Source organism: Pogona vitticeps, chromosome 6 (genome assembly GCF_051106095.1).
Source record: "Pogona vitticeps strain Pit_001003342236 chromosome 6, PviZW2.1, whole genome shotgun sequence".
NCBI lineage: Eukaryota > Metazoa > Chordata > Lepidosauria > Squamata > Agamidae > Pogona > Pogona vitticeps.
The window spans coordinates 30,052,318-30,078,060 of NC_135788.1; the positions used below are offsets into that span (position 1 = coordinate 30,052,318).

At 38.2% G+C, this 25,743-nt stretch overlaps 1 protein-coding gene across 12 annotated transcripts in view; it reads right to left on the reverse strand.

The window, feature by feature from the left end:
- The window catches only part of ETV1 (ETS variant transcription factor 1), a 91,673-nt gene that overhangs the window by 32,298 nt on the left and 33,632 nt on the right, over window positions 1-25,743 (reverse strand). For 11 of the 12 annotated variants that reach the window (XM_073003250.2, XM_073003248.2, XM_073003251.2 and 8 more), the window contains 3 exons: window positions 13,532-13,661; window positions 10,950-11,138; window positions 5,916-6,163 (listed from right to left, as the gene is read on the reverse strand). In XM_073003250.2, coding sequence (XP_072859351.1) covers window positions 5,916-6,163; window positions 10,950-11,138; window positions 13,532-13,661 — 567 coding nt within the window. Of the gene's footprint in view, window positions 1-5,915; window positions 6,164-10,949; window positions 11,139-13,531; window positions 13,662-18,952; window positions 19,284-25,743 lie in introns of those variants that run through there. The other variant, XM_078377163.1, reaches the window with a different exon arrangement.

A 25,743-nucleotide genomic window follows, 5' to 3' on the forward strand; every position in this document is an offset into this window, starting at 1 on the left:
TTGATTAACAAGCATAATAGGGAACTATAAGAGAACTCCAAAAGCCATGTCATTAACATGTCCCTAAAAGCCAAGCCAAAAACATTATAAAAACTTAGGATGGAAGAGAGTTTTGCTACAGCTTATTTTTTAATATCCATTTACCAGAATGTACAAATTTCTTCATGTTCCAGATAAAAAAAGCTTGAATTTGCTCACTCTTTTTTTTATTTACAGTCTCCTCATTTTTAGCAATTGTGTGGCTGAAAGGCACAGCACAGTCCTCTCTACGCTGGGAAGACCCAATTTTGCTGATGCAAATTGGGAAGAATAGTGAAGACAGAAGAAATATCTCCTGAGTTTTCACTATTTTCTCAGATTAATCTAAGACAGATGCCGTAAGTGTGACTGAAGGCATCCAGTTACTTTTGGCAACAAGGGACCTAGTTTTTATACAAAACCATTCCATATGATTGTGAAGTGTTATGAAACTAATTGTACAATATGATTGACTGTGACTACCTTTCAATGGTTCTACATCAAACAAGCACGAACGCTCTCTGGATGTGAAAATAACTAAGCTGAGATATATATCAAGAAGGCATGACTCACAGGAAAAGATAATAATGCTGGGAAAAGTTGAAAGGCAGCAAGAAAAGCATCATAGCAAACATTAGATGGACTGGCTCAATAAAGGAAGCCAGAGATTTTAGTTTGCAAGAGATGAGCAGGGCTCTTAATAATCTGATCTTCTGGAGGTCATTCATTCATAGGGTCACCATAAGCTGACTGCCCAACAACCAATTTTTACAGTGAGTCAAATGCAAAACTATCATTATGTGCATACCACCTGCCATAGAAAAAGTAAAGCAAGAATTGTACATACACTGTAGAACCTTTATGAACCCATCTAAACCTAGCTTGTATCTACATTCCAATGGGAATTTTCAACATTAGTGCATAGAACAGAAACTGTGACTCAAGAGAAGAAACTGATTACGGTCAATAGAACAGGACAAATTCATATAAAACATGGAAGACAACCATAGGAATTTGTAATGGAGTCATCTTCTCACTGACACTGTACACCAAAGAAATATCAACTTGACATATTCATTATGAACAGTGCAGTGCCATAGACATTTCCTCAGAAGCAAAGCCTGCTTTGTTCAGTGGAGTTTACTTTCTAAAAAGCCTATTTCACAAAAAAACAATAACTTCCTAGTTCAAATATTAAGCTGTGTTATGACATGGTGACAATGTCAGTCAAACTGCAGTCTGAAATCTAACCATTTAAAAAGAATAGGAAAAAGCCACCACAACATGAAACATACCCAGTCAGCAATAATTTCCCCTGAACTCGTTTGAGATTACTCCCCACCCCCCGTGGAGTTTGATATTGGAAAAGAATGAGCTGTCTTTGCACAGCTTCAGTGGAGAAGGCTTGCCGCACTCCTTGCTTGAACAGGTAGAATCTCAAAAATCCTTCTGGAACTCCATCACAGGAATCACAAGCCTAACTAAATACACTCTTGGTCATTGCTACAAAATAGGATTTTGGTGAAGAAACAGATCCAGAATGATCCAAGGGTCTGATTCACCATTACTGTCTCATTAAAAGATGAGTAACCTTTTGGTTACTTCTTAAACATTATGTGCTGTCAGGTCATGCCCTTCTGGTGAGCCTACTAGAGATTTTAATGTGTAGGAGACGTTCAAGGGATGATTTACCATTGCCACCCTCAATTAGCTTTCTATGGCCAAGCACGGATTTCAATAAGTCATAGGCCAGTACTCTGTCCACTATACCACATAAGCCTAAGGAACTTAATTTCTCCTAATATTGTCTAATCAGAAATAACATATTGGAGTCATAAAAGAAAGCCTAGTGCCACTGCCAGAACATAAACAGAGAGGCCTAGAAAACTGACAGTATCCAGGTAAACTCAAGGGAGATGGGTACATAAGTCGCTCAGCAATCTTCCTCAAAATATAAGGTTAGTCATATAGACATAATGGGGCAGCTATATAATCTGCAGTTACAGTTGTTACAGACACCCCAAAAATAATGTATTATTAAATCATCATTTTCAATAAACTACCTTCACTTATGAAGCGTGCAAGCAACTGAATTATCCAGAATACTTCAACATGTAGAATTATGTGTAACTTAAAATATTTGTATTCTTACTCTAATGCAAATTGGTCAAAGCAAAGACACTGCCTTATTTTATATTTGTTAATTTTCACCACAGCATGGCTCCGAGGATGGGTGGAAAAATAAAACAGCTTCTACTCTGTTGACATTTCTTTTTCTTTCCATGTTCCATTATCTCAATATTCTGCAATAGAAATTGCATACCTGCAATTACAATTACAACTAATTGATCTGCCATTTCCGATGTCATAATTAATGTCATGTTTTAATAGAGTTATAATCATACCATAATAATGGTTTTCATTCACCAGATTTCCAACACGGGTAAGAATTCAGTGCTCAAAAGCAATCAGCAGTTATGAGTCTCTTTCAAAATATCCCAAAAGGAACATCTTAGTATAATGATGTTGCAAAAGAGATTTTTGAATTTTTATCTGGGCAGCAAAGTAACATAATACAAGCTCTTTTTCAGTGCAACTTATCCTCAAACATCCATAAGCATAATAAAATCAATGATTCAATGGCAAATGCATTATGTCTCCAAAACGGTTATTTAATGTACTTTTAAGAGCAAGGACAGGGGAAAAGATGGTTTCTGCAGAGCTGATGGCAACAAGACAAAATACCATCAAACTATAGTTGTTGACTACAATTTATGTTGTGTACATATGTGTCAACTTAAATGCAAGAATGTTGATGTCAGTAAAAAGTACTTTGAGGCCACAAATTAATTTTTCATAGCCACTAGTTGCTCTGCTGTTTCATTTTTAGAACTTAAATGTTTTCCTGCAAAAGCAGAGATCATCTCCTGAACTTAAAACTTAGGAAAGAAATGAAAGAGAATTTTATATATTTTTTCTAGTTGGAGATGCAGATGACCTTCAGCTTAGTCATGAAGCTTAGTGAATGATCAAGGGCTTAACCATCCACATATATATCTGCATCTCCAACTAGAAAAAAAGAGGAAGAGAGACATCTGAATGACTATCCCTCTATGGTAGTGGTTCCCAACCTTGGGTCCCCATATGTTCTTGGACTACAACTCTCAGAAATCCTGGCCAGCACAACTAGTGGTGGCCAGGATACTAAAGGTTGGGAACCACTGCTCTATGGCATCACAAAGTCCAACTGATTCTTATCCACAGGTTTTCTCAATAGGTACCCATTACTTATAAGGGAAAGCCAACAAGGCCAAAGTTTCAGCCAGGCAGAGTTTCAACTCACACTATCATATTTCTTTCTTCATTTCCTTCTTGGCATAAAATGTTCTACTCAGAGGGGTTTGTGTGTGTGTGTGTGTGTACCTATCTATTGACCCACCCAACAATACCATTTTATTTTTCCAGTCCAGATGATGACTGATATGATGCAGAGAAATCTTTTGATGTATGTGTGGCTCAGATAAAATTATACCATAATGGGCTGTAGCCTTAATTTAAAAAAAAAATCAAACTGAGTGTCATCATATCTATTGGAAAAGCCTTGTGTGGAAGACACCCATTAGATAAGTGACAATCACTGGGGTGCACAAAATGAAGAGACACACTAGGAATGGAGAGAGCATGTTCAGCTTAGTCATGAAGCTTAGTGAATGATCAAGGGCTTAACCATCCATAGCTTAATCAATGTCACAGAGCTGTTCAGAATATTAAAAAGGAGGATGGAGACACTTGACATCATTGAAGAAAAAGGTTAAAGATTAAAACAAGGATTTAATTTAAATATTGTGATATGAAAGACTTTCTAAGGATAAAGTCTAAATGAAGAACCCTTACACCCATTATTTGCAATATTATTTCTAATAGTCAGGAATATTTTGTAGGGGAGTCAACAACTGCAGTAGTTCAAAGCAACAGTCTTAAGAGGAGCGGGAAACAGAACTTCACATAATATGTCAGAGGAGAACCTTTGTGAAGGGTACGAGGAGAAAGCATCTGATGTATAAATGTAAAAGAACAGGCAATAGCCCCAGTTTAATCTTGAAGCTTGAAAAAAAGTCTCATTATTTGCAAAGATCATGAGGCAGTAGCTAAGACTGCAGTTCTTTTGTTTCTGTGTGGCAGTGTGAGAAGCCCTGTTCTGTTTAAACAAGACTCTTTCCAGAGTTTGAGCAGCATTTGAGTGATGGAGTTCTTTGTTGCCCTCCTCTTTTGTCAGGCTCAGTCCCCTTCTAGCAAGAAAACTCCCCCACAATCATTCTGAGAAGGAGGAGCTCAAGATTTATTGACTGGAGTCCCAACTAACTATTCCAGAGCAATTAGCAAGTAGCTGAGAGCACTGGCCTTCAGTTAAGTTAAGTTAAGTTGGCCATTATGCACCAACTAGGCTTTCAAGACTGGGGTAATGATCTTATGAATACACTAGGCAATAAGTCTTGTTGAAAGATTTAAATGATAACATTTCGCCTACTTCTTACACTGAACAAATCAGTTCATCTACCATGTTTTCTTGAGAAAACTCAAGGTAGATGTAGCCATGTTGGACAATTGCAGCAAATAGGTCTTGTGGCACCCTAAATGCTAGTAGCTGACTTCAACAGATGCAATCTGATGGCACTGAACAAAGAAGGCTGCAATTCATGAAGCTTATGTTCAATAAAGTTTGTTAGCCTTTAAGGTACTCCAGAACTCTTTGCTGTCTTGAAGGGTCATGTGAATTTTACTAATAAACTAGCATCAGGATTCAGTTTCAACTGCCCTTAAACTACCGGAGGGATAGCCAAACTTTTGGATAACTGCATGTTCAGATAAATCTAAGTTGAGTTTATGAAGAACTACACCAATATGGAGATATTTAGAGTACATATTCTAATGTTAAGCATTTTGAGCAACCGTCTACTGCATTCCAGAGTGCTTCTGAAGATCCAATTCTGACCTGATGAGCTCTCTCTGTGTGCACTTGCACAGGGTGGGAGGGGAGAATTAAAAACATTGCCACCTAAAAGGATGAGTGGGCAAACCTGGAGGGTTCAATGGCCATTATCACCACCACCTGTTTGCTGAAAGCCGTATCAGTGTCTTTCAGTGGTATCATGATGGTGTACAAATATGATAGAATAAAATACAAGAAATACATTACAAATACAAAAACATACAATGTTACAGGAGGCAGCAAACAGGCACAGACAAAATTAACTAACTGAATTAGCTAATAAACAAAAACACTTTGAGCTTACACCAAAACAACTGTAATAGAGGTGCCATCTACTCTTTTCTGGAGACCATCCCACTGTTGGGGCAACACTACTGGAGGCTCATTCCATTATTGTCTTCTAATGTACAGAAGTGTTGTATTACTGTCCTGGGACCTTATTTCCGAACCCTTTATTCATGGAAAGTTACAAAAAACAATAGGAGCAAGGTTTGCTCCTGCCGCATTCAATGTTTTGTTGTATATTTGTTTGGCTTGCTCTGGGTCTGGGTGATTATTAACAGTCCATAAGGCGCTACAGTGTGAGGTAGGATGTTGGATTACATTTCCAGTCAGGATGAAGTAGTTTCATAGGAGCCATCATTCATCTGTGGGAGCCTACAATTTTCCTGAGTTAAAATTCCACTTCTATTTAATTTTAGCTTTAAATTGGTTGATATACCAAAGCTGATGGCCTGGACTCTGGCATAATAAAGTCCCTTTTCATGTTCAATCTGACATGATACTTTGAAACAGCTTTCTGATTTATCTAGAGGTTTTCCTCTGTTACGAAGCTTATTTATGAACCCAATCCTGTTGAATAAACAAAATGTTGTTAAACAAAAAGGAAAAAAAACCTTCCACTTACCTGAGTCATATGCAAAATCTCTAGGCTCCTGTTTAATCATCAGAGGAGGGGGGAAGTTTTGAGCGACGGAATTGCCAACCATGGCATTGTGTTCATAGACTGGATCGTGGTACTCCTGCTTAAACCCTTGTGGTGGAAAAGGGATGTTTGGCTCAGACATCTGCCGTTGGTACATGGGGCGTCCTTCCCTCGGCATGGCAGGCATAGGAGGGAATGCATTGCAAGGTTCCGAAAGCTGACGGCGAAATCTAGGATGTTGAAAATTTGAGATACAGGGGGATGTTAATAGTAATCCAAAGCTGGAAAAAATGAGAAGGGGAAGACAAAGGGCAGCAAGAGGAGAAGAGAAAGACTTTCACATATCCTGGAGTAGAATATATGGTGGTACATGTTTTAAGAAGCAAACCTTTTCCAGCAGAAATAGCCACTGACATCTTTCTTGCTTTCACTATTTAAGTCTATAAGACAGCAGAAGAGACATTACTTGGGATAAATTAGATAATGGAAGTTTCCCAAAGAGAAGGATTTTATGGAAGGATTTGCCATAAAATTTTTCCCCAGCACCAAAATGTCATAGGGAAGGGAAGGGAAGGGAAGGGAAGGGAAGAGACAATGAATTATCTGGACACTTGCATGGACTAACTTTGCTCAAGTAAACAGAAGAAAATGAAGATGGGATGGCTAAGCAAGGCAGAACACTTTTCTGATGCTGCTGCAATTATTTATAAAATACACTGTGAGTCTTATATAAGTCTGCCTGTGTCTATGCAAGCAACGGAGGAGAGCAGAAACATTTATTGTTAAAAGTGTGTTTCCTTTTCCTTCACTTGGATTTGGTTAAATTTACAGAATCATTCAAAGTAATGCAGCAATCATTCATCCCAGAGAATAAAAAGTAACACAGGCTGGAAACAAATATTTCACACTGCTAAAAATATTCTATGCCAGGGTGAAAGGAGCGATACCTCTGCAGTACACCTACACATTCAGAAATAAAAAGCCTTAAACGTAGCATTAGAAAAGAACTGCATTTCCTGGCAATGTATTCATTCCCCCCTCCCCGTTTCCCCTTTAGTTAAGAAAAGAAGCAGAAATTATCATTAAAAACTGTCAAGGAGTGGACTTAAAATGAGAAAAATTCTCACTTATGAAGCCTCAAAGGAAGTTAATAATACTTGCTCTGGAAGCTTTTTATGGAATCAAGCCATGTGTTTATACAAGTGGCTTTGATTCCTGTTGGTGCTTGTTAGGGCCATTTATATTTCACATACTTGTGCTTTTTATGAACTGTGTTATTAGAGCTGAAGTCTGCTAAGCCAGTGGTGCAAAAATTTTTGCTAACAGTTTGGAGTTCTACTGTCTTCTATGCCTCATTGGTCAGCCTACCTGGCCTATGGCACACATCTGCCACTAAACGATTATGGAAAAGCTGGAATAATAAATGGCAAGATATGTTACATGTCATGTGAATGCACTGAGGAGGTTGCAAAGGGGAAAACCTACAGAATCAGATCTACAGAATATAGCTATGGAATATTATGTTCATTCTTGGAAGTAAGGCCTGCTGAATCCAATGGGCTTACTTTTAAGTAAATGAGCAGGAATGGGTTGTAGCAGGAGTAATGACAAAGAAATGGGCAATTTCTACCACAGAGGATTACACAAGTAGGGTATAGGCAATAGGTACATATTCTCTGGATCAGGCTTAATGATACTTGGATGTTGCAGTGCTGGTCAATGAAAGGGCCATAGAGAATTTCATGGAGGATATCACTGTGAACGGCTATCAGTTTTGGTAACTAGATACTAGGTACAGTTACAGCTTGGAAAAGTTATCATCATAATCATGACTATGATTATTGTCTACATTTTTCAGAATTCCCCAGCCAGCATAGTGCAAAGTACTGCACCTAGGAAAAAGAAATCAAACACACAGTTTAAAGATGGAAGATACCTAGCTTAGCAATACTAAGAGTGAAAGGACCTTGGAATTGTCATAGATCACCAGCTGAATATGAGCCAACAGTATGATGTGGCTACAAAAAAAGGAAAATGCTATTTTAGGATACATTAACAGAAATATAGTCTCCAAATCTCATGAGCTACTAGTTCCCCTCTATTTCAAACTGGTTGGGCCTCACCTTGAGTTCTGTGTCCAGGTCTGGACACCGCACATCAACAAGGATGCTGACAAATTGGAACAAGTTCAGAGAAGGGCAACAAGGATGATCAGGGGGCTGGAAACCTAAACTTAAGAGGAAAGACTGAAAGAATTGAGCATATTTAGTCCCAAGAAAAGAAGACAGAGGGGAGATATGATAGCACTTTTCAAATACTTGAAAGATATACAGTACAGAGGAGGGCTGGGATCTCTTCTCAGTCATCCCAGAGTGCAGGACACAGAATGATGGGCTCAAGCTACAGGAACCCGGATTTTGGTTGAATATCAGGAAAAGCCTCCTAACTGTTAGAGCAGTATGGCAATGGAATCAATTACCTCAAGAAGTGATGAGTGTTCCAACACTGGAGGCATTCAAAAGACATTTAGACAACCACCTGGCACATATATTTTGATTTGTATTCCCACATTTGTATTCCTGCATTGTATTCAATTGATTTGTATTCCTGCAGGAATAGGCCCTTTCCAACTTCACTATTTTGTTTCTATTCCTATAACCAATGGCCAGCTTAGCAGGGAGATACTGGGAATTATAAATTTAAAAAATAACTTTTCCAGGAACCTCCTCCAGTATCAAAAACAGTATAACAGAGCCTCGTGGCACAATGATTAGTATTGCAGCCAAAACTGTGCTCACAACTTCGGGTTCAATTAGAGGTAGCTGGCTCAAGGTTGACTCAGCCTTCTAACCTTTTTTATTGTTTAAATTCAACATACAAAAAACAAAAACAGAGGGGGGAAAAGAATAAAAAACTAAACTAGACCCTCTACTAAACTAAGCCCTCCTCCCTTTGGAGTCAGAGACTCCAGCCTTAACCCTCCACTCTCCCAGGTTTGGTTTCCAGTGTGTACTGAATAGATATACATGTATAGTAAAAATTTGCCCTACGCTCCTGTCTTCCTCAGGGCCCAAGAGTATATTAGTTCCCAGCTTTGTTTTACGTAGTCTCTTGGTTGTTCCCACAGTGCTTCTGATAATGTGTCCAGTTCTGCTATATCCCATAGCTTCTTTAACAACTCTTCTATCATTCGAGTCTCTTCGCTTTTCCATTTTTGGGCCTAGAGTAATCTAGCTGCTGTGAGTGTATACATAGGACAATGCTTCATTTTTTTATCATTAATTCCTGGCATGACATTCAATAATGCCATTTCAGGTTTTATATCCAATTTCTGCTGGGTAATTTCTTTCACTATTTCCCACACCTGTGTCTAATAATTTTTGACTTTTTCGCATGTCCACCACATATGATAATAAGTTCCTGCATTTTTTTTACACTTCCAACATACATTGCTGTTACCCTCTGACATTTTTGCTAGTCCTACAGGTGTATAGTGCCATCTATAAAACATTTTGAGGCCCGTAAAATGAGTATCCAGCTTGCCGGGGGGGGGGGGGGATGTGTAGTCTGCATAATTAACTTGTAAACCTCCCTGAGAGTGCTTGAAGCACTATGGGGCAGTATATAAGCAGAACACTTTGCTTTTTTGCTTTGCTTTTTTGCTTATCAATACCCACAGCTAGGGAACTGAATATCAGTTTCTGGAGGTTTGTGGGCTTCTCATAAGCATCTAGTTGTCCACTGTATGTACAAAATTCTGGACTAGATAGGTTTCTGGCCTGAACAAGCATGTCTTTTCTTCCACCACAGATGGAAGCATCAGAACTACGAATGGAAGCATCACCAGCTTACACAACACACAGTTTGTTGGCAAAGAATATGAAAAATATGCCAGTTTGTGGGTCTACACATTGTATAGCAGGGAGTAGGAAAAGCGGTGGGGAGGTACAAGGGCAGAAAGGTAGGGAGGGCTCCTTGAGCATGTTTTCGGCAGGTAAGAACAGAAACCGAATAAGTAAATGTTTGATCAGACTTGCACAAACAATTCTAATCACAATTCAAACATAGCCACAGCAAAATTTAAGCAAAATAGATTGAGCTCAATCAATGAATGCTTTGCCTTAAGACGCTGAATACAAAAACTAACCAGGGTGATTTAGGGACGTAGCTAAAGCATCAATTCAGGTTTTTTTTGTTTTTGTGGTTTCACTCAGTCTAAAGTTATTTGAACATAGTTTATTTTGGCAGCTTGACTTCCTTTTCCTAAGCTGCTGCATTTCAAAAAGCTCAGAGGGGAAAAAACCCACACCCTCTCAATGGATACTATGCAAATGTAAAGTAGTAATGCCTATGGGCAATGTCTATAAAGAATTTGAGCCTTCTTTTCTTAAAAAAAATCTAGTACATGTTCATCATGACAGCAAATTATTTCTGCCTATATTAGATTTTAGTCTGCTACTTATAAAACTGGTTCCAAGAAAACAGGCTGCATGCACACTATGTACAGTCCTTCTGCCCCACTTCTATTTTAATTTATAATGTTTGTAGATTATGTCCCATTGGTCTATATTCATTACAAAGGAACTTCAGAATGAACACCAATATGTTGTTTATTCATAACATCTGGTACCTCCAAAACTCCATCATACTTCCACAATGCTTAGAGACTTTTCTGGTTGCATTTTAGCCATTACTTTTACCACCGCAACAAAAGTTGTCACAAGATCCAGAGACAGTAAGAGACACTAAATCCTCAGTTATGGGAGACAGCAGCACCGAAAAAGCAAGGCTACAACAGAAGCTTCTGTATTGCTGAGTATTGTGTTCTTCAAGGTCTTTTGGATTTCACTGTTTCTTTTTTGCTTGTTGGCTCTTCATAAACAGTCCTAGGGTTTTCCACTGCAGATATAGTCAGTGATGATGCCTCAATCACCAAGAGAAATCAACTAAAAAAACCCTCAAAAATGCCCCCCAAAATAACTGCCTTCTAAGAAATCAGGAAGAACTTCCTCTTACCTGTGGTCCATAGGAAAGCTGTTGTCTGGAATGGGCTGGGATGGAGGCATGTGAGCAGGAAAAACCCGGTCAGGTTTAGGATTCTGGGCCGAGTTTGGAGATGCATGATGCAGTGGCGAAACTGGAGTGCTTGATGGAGTTGGTGGGTTGGAGGGCCTCATTCCCACTTGTGGCTTCTGATCATAGGCACTGCCAATTAAATAAATGTAGATATAGAATGGCCATTTAACCGAGGGCAATAACATATGCTTGCATGCCAAAACAAATCAATCAATCAGTTCATCTATCCAAACATCCATCTATCCCAAGTATGTCCAGATAGGACTGGGCAACCATCCTCTCTGAAAACCCAAAGACTTTTGCCAAGCAATGCAGATAAGTTTGAGTTAGAAAGGTTAGTGAATTGATTTGGTATAAAGCTCCAATGGTTAATGCTGGTCTTATATATTTGTACATTATTCAAAGGGGCATATCATTATTTACCTACCTCAAACTGAGAGTTAGGGACTAACATACCTAACAACTATATATAACAACTACTTCACTAAATAAAATTATTTTTTCTACACTTGCTTGAATTTTTTTAACTGCTTTTCAAAATAAGATGAATAAAATGTATTGTGGACACTTTAAAGAACAACATTCTCAACATTTTGGAAATAGCAAATGAAACTTGCTAAATTTTAATAATTAAAGAAATGGAACATGAACACAAAAGATAAAATCACAGTTTTCAAGAGATCATACACCTTTATTTATACATTTGAATTCCCTAAGAAATATTAAGCGAAAGTAATTCCCATGTCTGACTTTTTCACTGGAATTTCATACAAGTTGCTCTAATTTTAAAGGCAGCTTCCTTAAAAGTTTCTCATTCATCTCAGTAAATGGTTGAACATGTCCAGGGAAGACCCTGCCCATGAGGATATATAGATTAGACTAAGTCTGTGTAGATTTTGCATATGTTCATGTATGCATCATTGATTTGTAATTTTTTTAATAATGCGTGAAACTTCACCCTATTTGGGGCCATGAAGTATTCTGTGCATATTTTTATCCTACATTTTAGGTCAAAACACCTGTTTTGAAGAGAGAACACTGTCACAAAATTCAGAAAACAGCATTCCATGTCTGTCAAACAAAATCATGTCTGTCAAACAAAATCACTCTCAGTGCCCCATCATTAAAAATAAGAAAGAAGCAGAAGACTTATAGACACTCTAGGAAGTAACCCCAATATACTTCAGAAGCTGATTGCCTTGCCACTGGTAGGAATAGTGCATAGAAATGTGGACATTTATTTTAAAATAATACAGCTCAAGTGTGTCACAGAACATGGAATCAGCTGAAGTGGGGAAAAACACAATTGTATGCCAAGTACATTATTTGATTACTGAGATTTTGTTCACAACATTTGGGGTCAAGGGCTAAACAATGGAGCAAAGTTGGATGAGTGTTCTTACTGCTACCCTAATAGGATTGTTGCCTACTAGGATAAACATTTGATGACTATTTCATAGAAAACATCCTACCTAGTAATGAAGCACCAATGTTAAATAACTCCTGAGATTTTGAAAAAAGTGATGCACGCAGAAATGTTCTGACAAAACAGTTTCAGAAGGAAAATGCTATTAAAGACCATAATGCTATCATACCAATTTAAAATGATCCTAGAAGCCATTTAAAATATTTACTTTTCCACCTTCTTTTCCCAAAAGAAGTCTCCTTCTTCTGAAGAGATAATAGTATTTGCAAAGCTTAATAATAGGTGTTTTTAATAATCACCCATGATTGAACACACGTCATCTGCAAAAGTTTTCAAAATATCTAATTTGTTGCTCATTCCAATCTAAAAAGAAGGCTCATTCAACCTAATGCATGTAATATTTTTTAAAATGCACATAATGCCTTTTTAAGTACTTAGGTTTACCCAGTTCTTTATCTCAGGGCAACCAATGCCCATCCTTTCAAAATTCAAGCTGCTTTCAAGAGAATGCAAATATCATGGACATTTAAATGGGCATTAAAAGCCATGTTGATACTTTCAAATAATTTCAGGACAAGTAAGATAGGAGTGTAACTACATCCATTATTTTTTCAGTTAAATGTCTTTCCATCAGTCTAAGAGCTGGTTATATTTTTCTGTGAGGTTCTTTCTTTTGTTGCATGCATTTTAAATCATAATTTAAAATTAAATAAATATAATCATGAGGTAGTACAGTGGACAGCACCACTGTCAACCACACATGAAATACTACATAAGACAGAAAAACTGTCCAACCCATTTTCATGCTATCCTAGCTGAAGAGGGAAATAATAAAATATTCATTCAAAATTAGATATACGTACATTGTTTAAAAAGAAAGGAAGAAAAGATTTTATTCCCAGAACTTGAGTCCCCCATCTAGAATGGTGCAGTCCATTCAACCACCTCCGGATTCTCACTCTTCATTCTACCTTATGCACAAACCAAGGCTTATTTTCCAACAAGAAAATCAACCATACAACCCAGCTGCCACCATGTCTTTGTTATTCTCTAGTTTCCTTTGAAAATAGTCAAACTAAATTATGGGCTACTTTACCTGACATTGTACAGGCACTTTTCTCCATAACTGAATTTGAACGGTTGGTCTTGACTACACGCTGAGCTGAGTTCAGAACATGGACTGTGGGGTTCCTTCTTGATTTTCACTGGGAGTCCATGGAAAGCCACTGGGAAGAAGAACAACAAAAGAAAAAACAAAAGGAATTAGACAAATTCAAGATTTAAAAAACCAGGATGAATTATCATAGAATTGTTGGATAGCTCAGTGGATTAGGCATCTGGCTATGGAGCTAGAGGTTGGGAGTTCAATTCCCCACTGTGCCTCCTTGACATGGGCTGGACTCATTGATCCAGAGGGTCCCTTCCAGCTCTGCAGTTCTAAGATAACGATGATGATTTAAAAATACCAGAAACAAAATTATAAAGATGTTGACTGGTATTATATAACAGATACAAGCTTTAACCAAAAACCCAAAAACCTAAGTATCTGTTGTTGCTGCTGCTGCTTGGAGCCATCTTTGGGTTGAAATTATTGGACTAAGTGACATTTTACACATTTAAAATCAGTCTTCTACTAGTTTGCATGTAAAGTTAACATGGCAGAACCTGCAAGTCAGCATCTCAGGGGTGTGGTAAAATTGACAAACACTATGACCAGGAGCCAAATTTAAACATCTAATTGGCCACACAAGACAGTATAAAAGCAGGAAAGAGAACAACAACACACACAAACTGGGTATCACAAAGCATTTCTTGTTGCGTGCCTTTTCTTGAGGTTATAAGAAAGTGTAGGTTTTAAGCAATACATTCCCAGCACCATGGAAATAATGGAAGGAAAAATGCTTAAGAATCAAGACTTTGTCAGTAAAAAAAAAAGAGAGAGAGAGAGAATGAACTTCAATTTATCCTTGCACCATCCCCCAACATTTCCAATATCTTAAAAAAACTGTTATCACTTTCATCTGCTCCCCCTTGCCTAAACACATACTGTAAAAGATAACTAACCAAGCAGCTTAGTCACATACCTACAGGCTTTCAGATCTCCCTTACAAAGACAACCCGCCACCTACACAACTGCACAATAGTTATTACAAGCACAGAACATTCAAAAGGGGAAACAGGTGCATCAAAACCACATATCCATCAATTCATTGGCACCTTCCAGGAGTAAGCAAATCCAGTGCTTATATTAACTCTACCTACCAGAAATAAGCAAATTCTATTCATGAAGCTCCTCATATTTCCAGTGTTGCCTTTGATGTGGGGCAAATAACAAAATGTACGACTGATTTCATCATTTGAGTAACAATCTAGTGCCTCCCCACAAATTATCAGGAACGTCTCTGGGTGCCAGTAGAGTTTGGCGACACCAGGGATCCTTTTTGGTTTTAGTGCTTTCCCCCTCTAGAACAGCAGCATAGGCCATTAGCAAGGGAAAAGAAAGCTCTGGCCCATTTTCACTTCTTTTTGTTTGCTTGCTTGTTTGTTATTTGTTCCCAGAACCCAGGACAGACATCTTGTACCCACCAAGAAAAAGGTCTTCAAAAAATATCACAAGGGAAGTTAACTTTTAGAAGTTTTATCTGAAACTGAAAAGTGAAGAGGAAGAGATGGTAGGCAAAATGCTAAATCTCTCTCTCTCTCTCTCTCTCTCTCTCTCTCTCTCTCACACACACACACACACACACACACACACACACACACACACACACAAACCCCTCAAAAGGCAAGTATTGATGTTGTATTTGGTTTCATCATGGGCAGCTATTATATTGGCCCTGGAGGAACAAAAACAAAAATGAGTTAAAAGGCATATTTGTTACTGATAATTTCCAAGTTACACTAATGTCATCATGTAATCCTAGCCTAGGGGAAGAACTTGACCCAGCAGGCCAAGTGGCATGGTTTAAAAATCCTCTTAGAGTTTAAGGGAAGAGAAGGTGGCAATATTATACCAACCTACTAGAAACACAACTAATTTGAATGTTTTCAGGTGACCGACAGATGTCTCATTTAAGGGATGACACAACCATTCCTCAATGCTATAAAATGAATATGCGTGTGTGTTTATTTCAAGGCCAAGAACTAATCTTTGTCCTTCTAAGATATGAGTGTTATGATTCCTAAGCACCACTCTCTAAAAGCCTGCCGTCGATTTCCACTTTGCTTCCTGACACAACATGACTGGTGGGAAACATTTTCTGCTACAGGCATCAAACCTGAGTGTGGAAACTTTCTTTTAAGAAGAATGACTGTAATGAAATGCTGAACTGAACTATGGGTAGGATGATGTTAACTTGTGGATGGCTTCAGCATGTCATTACAATAATTCTTCTGAAAAAAAAGTTTCCAAGAACTGAATCAGACATTCAAAAACATGCCATTTTCAGAATGGGCACCAATTTCTTTAAGCCGTGCCTGAAAACCACAAATCCAGATGCCTTCCAACAGAAAACAGTGGCCATCCCCACCTCCCAGTACAGAATGTCACACTAGTTCCCCTCCTATTTTAAGTTCTACTGCTTTCTGTTTTTTTCCCTGGCTGATAAACTATTATGGACAACGATGCCTCCTTTTTAATTTTAAAATTAGGAGCACGGAAACTCCCACGCCATCATGTTCCTATGTTGAAAAATGCTAGGGTATTTCATCGCAGGATAGAGAGCCTGATCGGCTGCTTTACAAGCAGTTTTCCAGCTCACTGGCACAGGAGCAGGCAAACGCGGCACATTCATTTGGTGCAATTTGCTTTACCTTCCCACATGGAGTTGGTGCATGTAAAAGGCTGTTAAGTACTAAATTATTCCTTATCAAATCACCATCATCTGGAGTCATGATCAACACTAATTAAATTACTTTCACTGAACACGGCTCCTGCCTGCTGCCTCCGCTGCAAGGTACATTTTCTTCTGCTTTCGGTAAGGGACTAGCCACGTCCAAAGTACAGGGCTAGAAGGCTGCTATGCTGGAGCTTTAATTAAAAGTTGATCCCACTGTCTTCAGGTTCCCTAAGATGATGGTTCTCACATCAGAGAGGTTAACCCTTCCATTGCCTTTAGTGCAGTGGGGGAGATACTATAAAATTCCAAAAGGGAATCAACCAAGCTTTACTTCTTCACCGACAGCCAGGATGGTGCATTGGTTAGAGTGCAGAGCTAAGACTCACGAAACTTTCACTCAAATCCCCACTTCTATATGAAACTCACTGGGGTGACCTTGGGCAGATCACACAAACTCAGACTAACTTGCTTCATAGAGTTCCTGTGATGATAAAATGGGGACGAGGAGAACTCTTTACTGTATTCAGCTCACTGGCAGAAAGGTGAAATAAATGTATATATATATATATATATATATATATATATATATATATATATATATATATATATATATATATATATATATATATATATATATATATATATATATATATATATATATATATATATATATATATATATATATATGTGTGTAACTAATAAATACATAACCTCTACTGAGCCCTAGGGCTGAATTATACATTAGAGATACCGTTCAAAAAGAAACAAAACTTCTCAAGTGTTGATTGCATGCAAATGTCACAGCAGAACCTTCTTCACCTCCCATATTTTTTTCTTTGTTTTGTGACTCGAACTTCAGGCCATAGTACTATTCTCCCTTTGTAAATCTGATTTCTCAGACACCACACTGTATTCAGTCATTTGTCTAACCACATATGTTTACTACATGCAGAGAGAAGCACTCTAGACCCACCCTTCTATTACACATGGATAGAGTGGACTCTGAAGAGGCAGAACCTTCACTACTCGTGCGGGCTCTATATGTATGTGAGTCACAACCCTCAAGATTTTTAATCTTCCTGAAAATTACAACATCATACTGATTAGAATGCTAAATAGCAAGGGGGGGAGGTGTTTAAATTTTGCTGCCAAAAATAAGTCTCTCGCCTTTTGTCCTTTGAATTTTCAAAATATACAGAAATTTTTGAGTTAAATAGGTAGGATGGATGCTAAATATATTCACTATCTTTGATTCACATCCATATAGGAAACAGAAAGAAAAAAACAAATTTAGCACAAGTATTTCAGCCATCATATTTTTTTTCTATTTTAGACCATGGGGTGAAAGAAACTTCATAAAATATTTAATACTGTTTCTACAAAACATTACTAGATTAAAAGTTTAGTAATATAACCTAAGAAAATTCAAAATGGTCCAAATTACGCTAATTGTTGATGCTAACTTGGTGAAGTAATTCTTACTCAGAGATCTCTTTGGTCTTAAATTCACATTTAGAATATAAAATCAATCATTGGATCTCCTGCTTGAGCAGAGGGGTGGACTTGATGACTTTTGGGGGTCCCAGTTCTATAATGCTATGGATCGATTTTTCTAATCTATAACAGGAAAGAATATTAGAAATGAGATTCTTTGATTCATTTCATAGTGGTCAAAGCTTCTCCTTGCAATATAAGAATAGATTGTTGGTTTTGGAAGAGGATTCTTTATTGTCTAACTGGGGAAACAAAAGTATAGATAATCAAATCCATTGATGTCATCCACAATACAGTATGTCCTCCTGATGTCCTTCTGATATGTCTTCCTTGCTAACCTGAAATAAATGTTCACCTTGGAAGCTTTGTAGAAAGAGTAGCTGCAAAAGGAAAGCCATTGATGGAAAGATCAAGTCCCGATAAAGCTTCTGCAAATCACTTTCCATTACTACAAGAACATTTAGAAGAGGCCATTAAAATATCTGGAAAAAGACTCATCACTGATTCAGGGAGCCAAACCACAGAAGGGTCAAAAAGGATGCTGGTACTGGATGTAAATTACAATGACCTACAAGAGAATGAGAAATGAGAAGCTTGAGAAATGATGGACAACCTTAAACAAAGAAAACATTGTTGAGGGTACTTTTGAGTGAAAGACTACAAAATACTGCTAATTCTAGTTTGACTCAAAATACCCGGGTTAACCAGAATGAAGAGGGGGGAACACACCACAGGTTTGGTAGGATGCTCAGTGTTACATGCACATACATGGACTGCAAATTGTGAGATCCTTGCTGTTTGGCAATTATCTTCTGCACTTCCTCTCATTTTTGAAATGTCCTTTTAGAAATAGCTACTCCAGATGCACAAGGTCAGCTATGTTCAGAATCCATACTGCAAAAAATAGCTTTGCATTAAATCAACAAAAAGACAGCTGTCGGCATCCAGTGAATGAAAGCTAAAAGCAAGTGACTGACTTCTGCAAACCTGCATGCAAAAGACAATGATCAACACAGTAAACTTCCAAGTGGAAACTAGAGAACTTTCATTCTACTACAAAAAGAAACGTGAGATGTCTCAAGAACTGTCACACATGATATAACAGAAAAGAGTGAATTGATTGGTTCTTGCACATGCTAATAAAAAGTACTTTAAAGCTACATCTTCAAGAAAGCGTTACTCACTTTCGGCCCAATCAAGGATTTTTGTTTTGTTTTTAGAAGGGCTCTGGAATGAAGAGTCTTAAAACGAAGAAACGTACACAGGGAACATGCTTTTTCGTAAGAGTGAACAGAAAAGACGGGCCAGCCATAGTCCTATCTCAGTCGATCTCACTGTCTCCAGGTGATGAACTGATTGAGGTGACCTCAATTAATATGCAGTTAAATTCCAGAGGCAAGAGGGTACTGATAAAACCCACAGTATTGAAGACTCGTTAAAGCCATCTACCTGTCCATGCATAAGACTTAGAGCAGCAGGCACTTCAGATACATCCCCACTGCCGCTCAAAGATTCTTTTCCAGTACATTTCCCTCTGCCAAGCCCTCCCTCCCCCTCTTTCCCCAGCACGCAAAAATCCATTACTAAAGGGTCTAATCTCAGCTATCAGTGCAGAGTGCCTTTTAGGGAGCCATTAAACCATTTCTCTTGTTTACAGTGCCTGAAGAAAGATGTGAATTATGTCTGTGACAAAGTGGGTGATAACATTTCCAAACTGCAATCAAAATGCAAACTGAAATACATTTAAAGGACAGAGTTCCCGATTTTGTTTTTCCAATTTTCTTCACCTGCTCTGAATTGGGCAAACATCTCCCAGAGAGAGGGGGGGCTGTTTTTTGTTGTTATTGTTGCTTTTTTAAAAGTCAGGCCTACGAAAAAGGAAGGACAGGACAGTGATTTTGGTTTGTTTACTCAAGGCAAGAGGTTTCATCATCTCAAGCATTTCTAGTTAGTGCAAAGGGCTATTATTTTTTTTTAAAAGTCCCTCCAGTTCCTCCCATAGACTCCTTTTTCAACAAAAACAAACAGAAATCAATTTTTTTCTGACACAAGGGCATCCTTTTAAAAATGTAAGGACAGCACTGTCACAAGCTGTCATCCCCCTGCAGTTGTGGTTTGCATCTGCTGAGAATCTGACATCTTTCTCTCTCTACAGATATAATACTTATTTATCACTTTTCGGCCCAACACAGCTCCCCAAAGCAATTAAGCAATAGATAGAAAAATAATTTGGCAACAGATTTAGATGCCAGTTTTAAACTCTGATGGCCATTTGTGGGACGAATATAAGATTGAAGACAGAGTGGATGACTTCTATTCTGTGGTGGTCATCTCCACACGACAAAAATGTACTGAGAAAATACTTGTCTGTAAACCACACATGACTGGATATCACAAAAGCGTTGTATATAAACTAGGCATATTAAGGAAATAACAATGTTTGTGAATGTATTATTTCTTGGTAATGATCATCGGTACTGTAGTGGAGTCTTAAGGAACGATCCATTTATCCTCTCTCTTCTTGTCCTTGCATAGTCAACAGAAGTCATTTTGGATCTTAACACCAACACCAACTTTCAGAGAAATCAAAGGTATGTTGCTAAAAATCTCTCTGTGACCAATCAGGAAGGATTTGCAGCTTGGCATCAGTCACCAAAAGGCTCCTGACTGAAATACCTTACTTTGCATATGACTACCCACAGAGCATCTTGCTTAATGGCTTTTAATAGTAATACCATGAATTCTTCCCGCTTGTACAATTTGCATCAGAGAATTTACTTGCAGGAGAACTGATGTGAACAAAAACCTTGACACTGAAAGCAACCTTCAGTTATCTTTTCCGAAAAAGCAAAAGTTGCACAACTTGACAATACTTTGGCAGAGATATTAGATGCAATCCAATCCTATCTGGCTTTGTCTTGGCTTCAGATCAGATCCTTCCAACCCACACAAGATTAGTGGATAGAAACAGCATGGCATCTCATTTTTGGAAACTAATGCAGTACGATGAGCCCAAACCCTGGCTGGCTGAGCCAACTGGCAAAAATGGACCATGTGGGTGAGATGATGCCATGTGGGACATCTCATATAACAAAAGAAACACAGTTATGCAGTAGATAATTGCCACCTTTCCTAGAAAATAAGGCATCAAAAATTAGGTATCTAAATTACTGAATGCTGTCCTTTAGAATCCTATTTTCCAGTCAAGATTTCTGCCCTCTTTGAAGAATGCATCAAGATCATAACAGAAGTCAAAGGAGCAAACTAAGTTAGGGATGCTACACATTGTAATACTGAAATAGGTACGTAGACCAGAACAACATTTCTCTGTACTTTAAATCTCTGAAATAAACACTAGTATTACAATAAAAAAATGCCATTCTAAAAAATCTATACTCACAAAGCATTGGACCCAGGGTAATAAACATGTTAGGTACACTATCATCTCTCCTCAAAAGCTCTGGATGTGCTTGCAGCACATATCCTCCTAAAAGCACCAGTTCGATCATCATCACCCAGTTGAGCCTCTTCCAAAATTAACAGTGCTATTCAAGGATCTACAGGTCCTAGCTGAGCTTGACAGCCAAAAGTTGGTTTCTAACAGCCAGCTCACAAATATACTCTGACTGTGATAGCATAAAGGGACTCCAGGAGGAGTGGAAAGGGTCAGTTGCAATATATTGCAGTTCAAGAGTCAGCCGTATCTACAGTGACAGGTTTGGATAAGTTTATGGATAGAGTTTCACAATCCAGTTGCCCACATTTGCCGTGATTCCACTGTTAGTGCAAGTTCCATAGTGAAAATTTCCATTCTCCCCCGTTGCATAAATGGCAGTGGTTGAGTTGAGAGGATGCAGCTTACTTATCACCTGCCACTTGCAGGCTCAACCTCTTACATTTTGTGGCTTATTATACTCAATAGAGAAAGGCAATGTCTGGCAAGAGCAAGGAGGATGTAAAATCCCTTTTGATGGAAGAGACAATGTATATCAGCTTCTTTAAGGGAGACTATGTTTGAGGAAACCTGACCTAAACCTAGAAAGTAAAAACTACTCTACACTGGTGGTCACTCTCATGGGCAAGATGCTTGAGCAAGTATTTCCTGGCCATTTCAGGTACTTTTTGATGAAACTGACTTTCTACATTCTTTCTCCTCAGCCTTTAACCTTCCTTTTGGAACAGAGACTGGATTGCTAATTCATAGAGGGTGACCTCTGGCAGGAGAAGAGATCCAATAAACCGAAACTCAATACAGACAAGACAGCAATACTGTTTGTGCATAAAGAAATGCTGCCACATGGTCCATGAGTAAAACAATTAAAGTTCAGCTACTGCTCTGTGGAGCAATCAAGCAGCACACAAAAAGATGAGCTTTCAAATTCTTCAGAACTCTTTTTCACAAAGACGGAGTGCCAAAACAGAAAATTTCCTCTTGCTTATAGCTAACTTGGAATGGGAAGTGGGTAAGAAACAGCAAAGCCTTAACATCACCTTGACAGATGGAGCTGTTTAATGGGGGGGGGGGGGAGGATCTTAGATTCATTAGTCTAACCAGGGCGACTTCCTGTTGGTGACTCAAGAGTGCATTTTATCAACTTAGGTTGATACACAGACTACCTGGACAGTGTTAGCACTGCAACACATACAAATGCCAGGACGACTTCCTGTTCAGACAGCTGTAATGTGTCATAGTTGGTGCTGACTCTGAAAATGATTTGGAAACTTCCACCAACACCAAGAGAACTGATTTGTTAGTGGGTATTGGCCCATGCAACTATGTTATGCCAGTATTCTGTTGCTTGCAATTCTTGTCAATCCATTTCTGGGCCCAGTTCATAGTCCTCATTTTAACCTCTAAAGCACTATGTACTTTGGGTACAGATGATATGATGAAGTATCTCCTCCCATATTTATCTGCCATACGGTTGCTATCTAAGGCCCTCCTCCAGCTCCTCCTCCAATGTAGTGATGCAGATAGCTGCAAGAGGGTACTTTTACATATAGCATTCCATTGGTGGAAAAGCTTCTCCAGAAAGCCTTACCTTCTGCTTGCATTACATCCTTTTATTTTTCCAGTGCTTTTAGCTATTTGCACTGTTTCAGCAAAAGCATCTCCCAACGACTGGCTTTTATTTTTATTTTATTATGCATTGCACTGTTTCACATCTGCTGCTCATTCTATTTTACTTTTATCTTGTGCTTGTTTTACTAACATTGTTTCATTGTTTTCATGTATTATTTATTTTTATTTTTATGCCACCCAGAGAGTTTCACTTCGGGACAATTCAGTGGATTAGCGCTTGCTGTACTACATTCACAGTCAATGCAAATAATCTCTGCAAACACTATATAAACACACAAGCAGAAACTAATTTATCAGCTGCAAGCAGACCAAAAGGTCACAAAAAATGCAAGTCCAAATAAAATAGTTGACAAAGTAACTCTGGAAAGTATTTTGCGCTGTTGATGAACTATTAATAATGGAAGGTCTTTGATTTTTAAATTATATATATGTTTATATATTTTATATATAAAATCTTGGAATAAGCAGTCCTTAGTGAACTCTTTTTCTTAAACTAAGGATGGAAGATATATATATATATACATACATACATACATACATACAGTACATATATGGAAGAGATATATGTGTGTGTGTGTGTGTGTGTGTGTGTGTGTGTGTGTGTGTGTGTGTGTGTGTATGTATGTATGTATATCTTGCGAAAGAGCTTGAAAATCTTGGAATGAGCAGTTCTTAGTGCTGGGACAAGGACTGAACTCTTTTTCTTAAACTCTTTTTCTTAAACTAAGGATGGAAGAACTTGATGCTAACCAACATCTATCTCACCATTGTCTCCAATGGGAGGAAAAAAGTGCTTTCCAAGTCTTTTTTTTTTCCTGCAATATTTCTAAAGGAAAAAATTCTAACAACTTGGGATGGATATAGAGAGAGAGAGAGAGAGAGAGAGAGAGAGAGAGAGAGAGAGAGAGAGAGAGAGAGAGAGAGAGAGAGAGAGAGAGAGAGATTTAAATGAAATCTCCTGTGCAACACTTACATAAATGTAACACTGAAAAGTATCAATGAGCAGTAATTTCTACTGAACTTTACACTGATCTTTACCCCTTATACTACTAGAGTTTGGGGTCTTTAAGTCAAAACCCAGCCATGTTCTCCTAAGTGATTAGTGAAGAATTTTCTTTTAACTGAAGAGAAGGTTGGTGGTCTTACAGAAACAGAAACATGGGACAACAGAAGACTTGAAGTGAATATCAGTAATGCCAAATTAAATCTGCAGTGGATCATTTACACAAGTGTTTATTTTACTTCTTTCATCTTAATGTAAAGAGTGAGATAAATACTTTCACATTTCAGACCTGAAATAGTCCTGATCTGCTAGGCAAACAAGCAAGCAAGCAAGCAAGCAACTGATGACAGCCATGTGGCCCATACAAATACAATGCTGGATAGACAATGCATTTATGAGACCACTAAAAACAGCATAGCATTTTTACCAAGATATTTTGGACTTCTAAGACATTGGTGCATGCCTTAAATTTGACTTAACTTGGCTTGATTCAATCTGGCACCAACTGGTTGTACCTAGTGGGTTTACTAAATTTCCACACCAAGTAGGTCCCTGTGGAGGACTCTGGTTTTTGTGTATTGCCCTGTTCCCCAGATAAACAGCAACTTGAAGTTTCAAAGGAAGGCCAAGAGGAAGGGTATATGCAGAACGCCTGGGTTTCCTTGTTTGAGGTGCCGGGGGATAATATTCAATCAACGTTCCCTCTAAGCTGCATGGATGTGCAGCTGTGCATCGGTGCATTGGTGCTGTGCACCTGCAGCTAGTGTTGTTGCCACCCATTTGATTCCAGGGCCTTGCATGTACTGGGCAGGGGCCCCACCCAGCACTAGCAGATAATCAGAGGCAACGTTGTATCCAATCAATAGTTTCCTCAACTGTACTTTTAAACCACAACTCCAATACAATCTGCACCTTCTCTAGTTTATATATACGAAGCATGACTGGAAAGACCAAATAATATGGTCTTCCATGGATCCCAACTGCAGAGTGCTACTTACAGAAATCCAGTGAAAACATGAGCAAAACCTAACCATATGATATTATTTAGCTTTGGTGAAAAATACACTGATGGTTGCGTTTGCAAATTTGTTCAAAATATCAAATGAGAAATGCTTTCCCATCAATTCTGGAAAAAAATATTTTTAAAAAGAGGAACGAACACTAATTGAACGCCAGCTTTGCTAAAGTTAAAGAAAAGCTTTTTCACTAAATGCCAAGGAGAGTTAACCCGCTTCCAAAAGAGCAAAGACAAAGCAATTACGAAGAAAACTTTTCAATACACTGCCTGTAAACACCTTGTTAGGCCAAATGACTGATTGTGTCCTAAATTGTTTCAGCTCTTAATAGGCTGGAAATCCACATGACTTAAGAGAAGGCTCTGTAAACAGCAGAGGGGAAGGGAAAGAAGAGAAAAAGTGCACAGATATGCATACACACCAAATTACTATTCTGGCACACATTTTAGAAACTCATTCATGAACAGTGTATCTTCTACTATCACTGAAAGCTTTAGCATCCTGTTTACAAACACCCTGAATTACTTTACACCTGCTTGGCTGCTGCAATTTGAATTTACCAGATTTTCAGGCAAAGTTATGTGCAGAAATACTGGCTAGATGTTTCAAAAGTATTCAAAAACTTCCCTTACTCTTGCTTTACCATGGTAATGCTTTCATTCCCATTCTATGTATTTGACCATTTGCCTCTGCAAATGGCCCTAATTATGTGTGACCTCATGAAATGCAAACAGATTAAAAGAAGAGAAATGTCCTGAATCAGGATGTGGCTACAAAATACCTCAATCTCATAAACAATTAAAAACAACAGCAGTAAGAAACGTGCATAATAATAGGGTGAGAAAGAATTAACAACAAAACAAACTGTCAAGA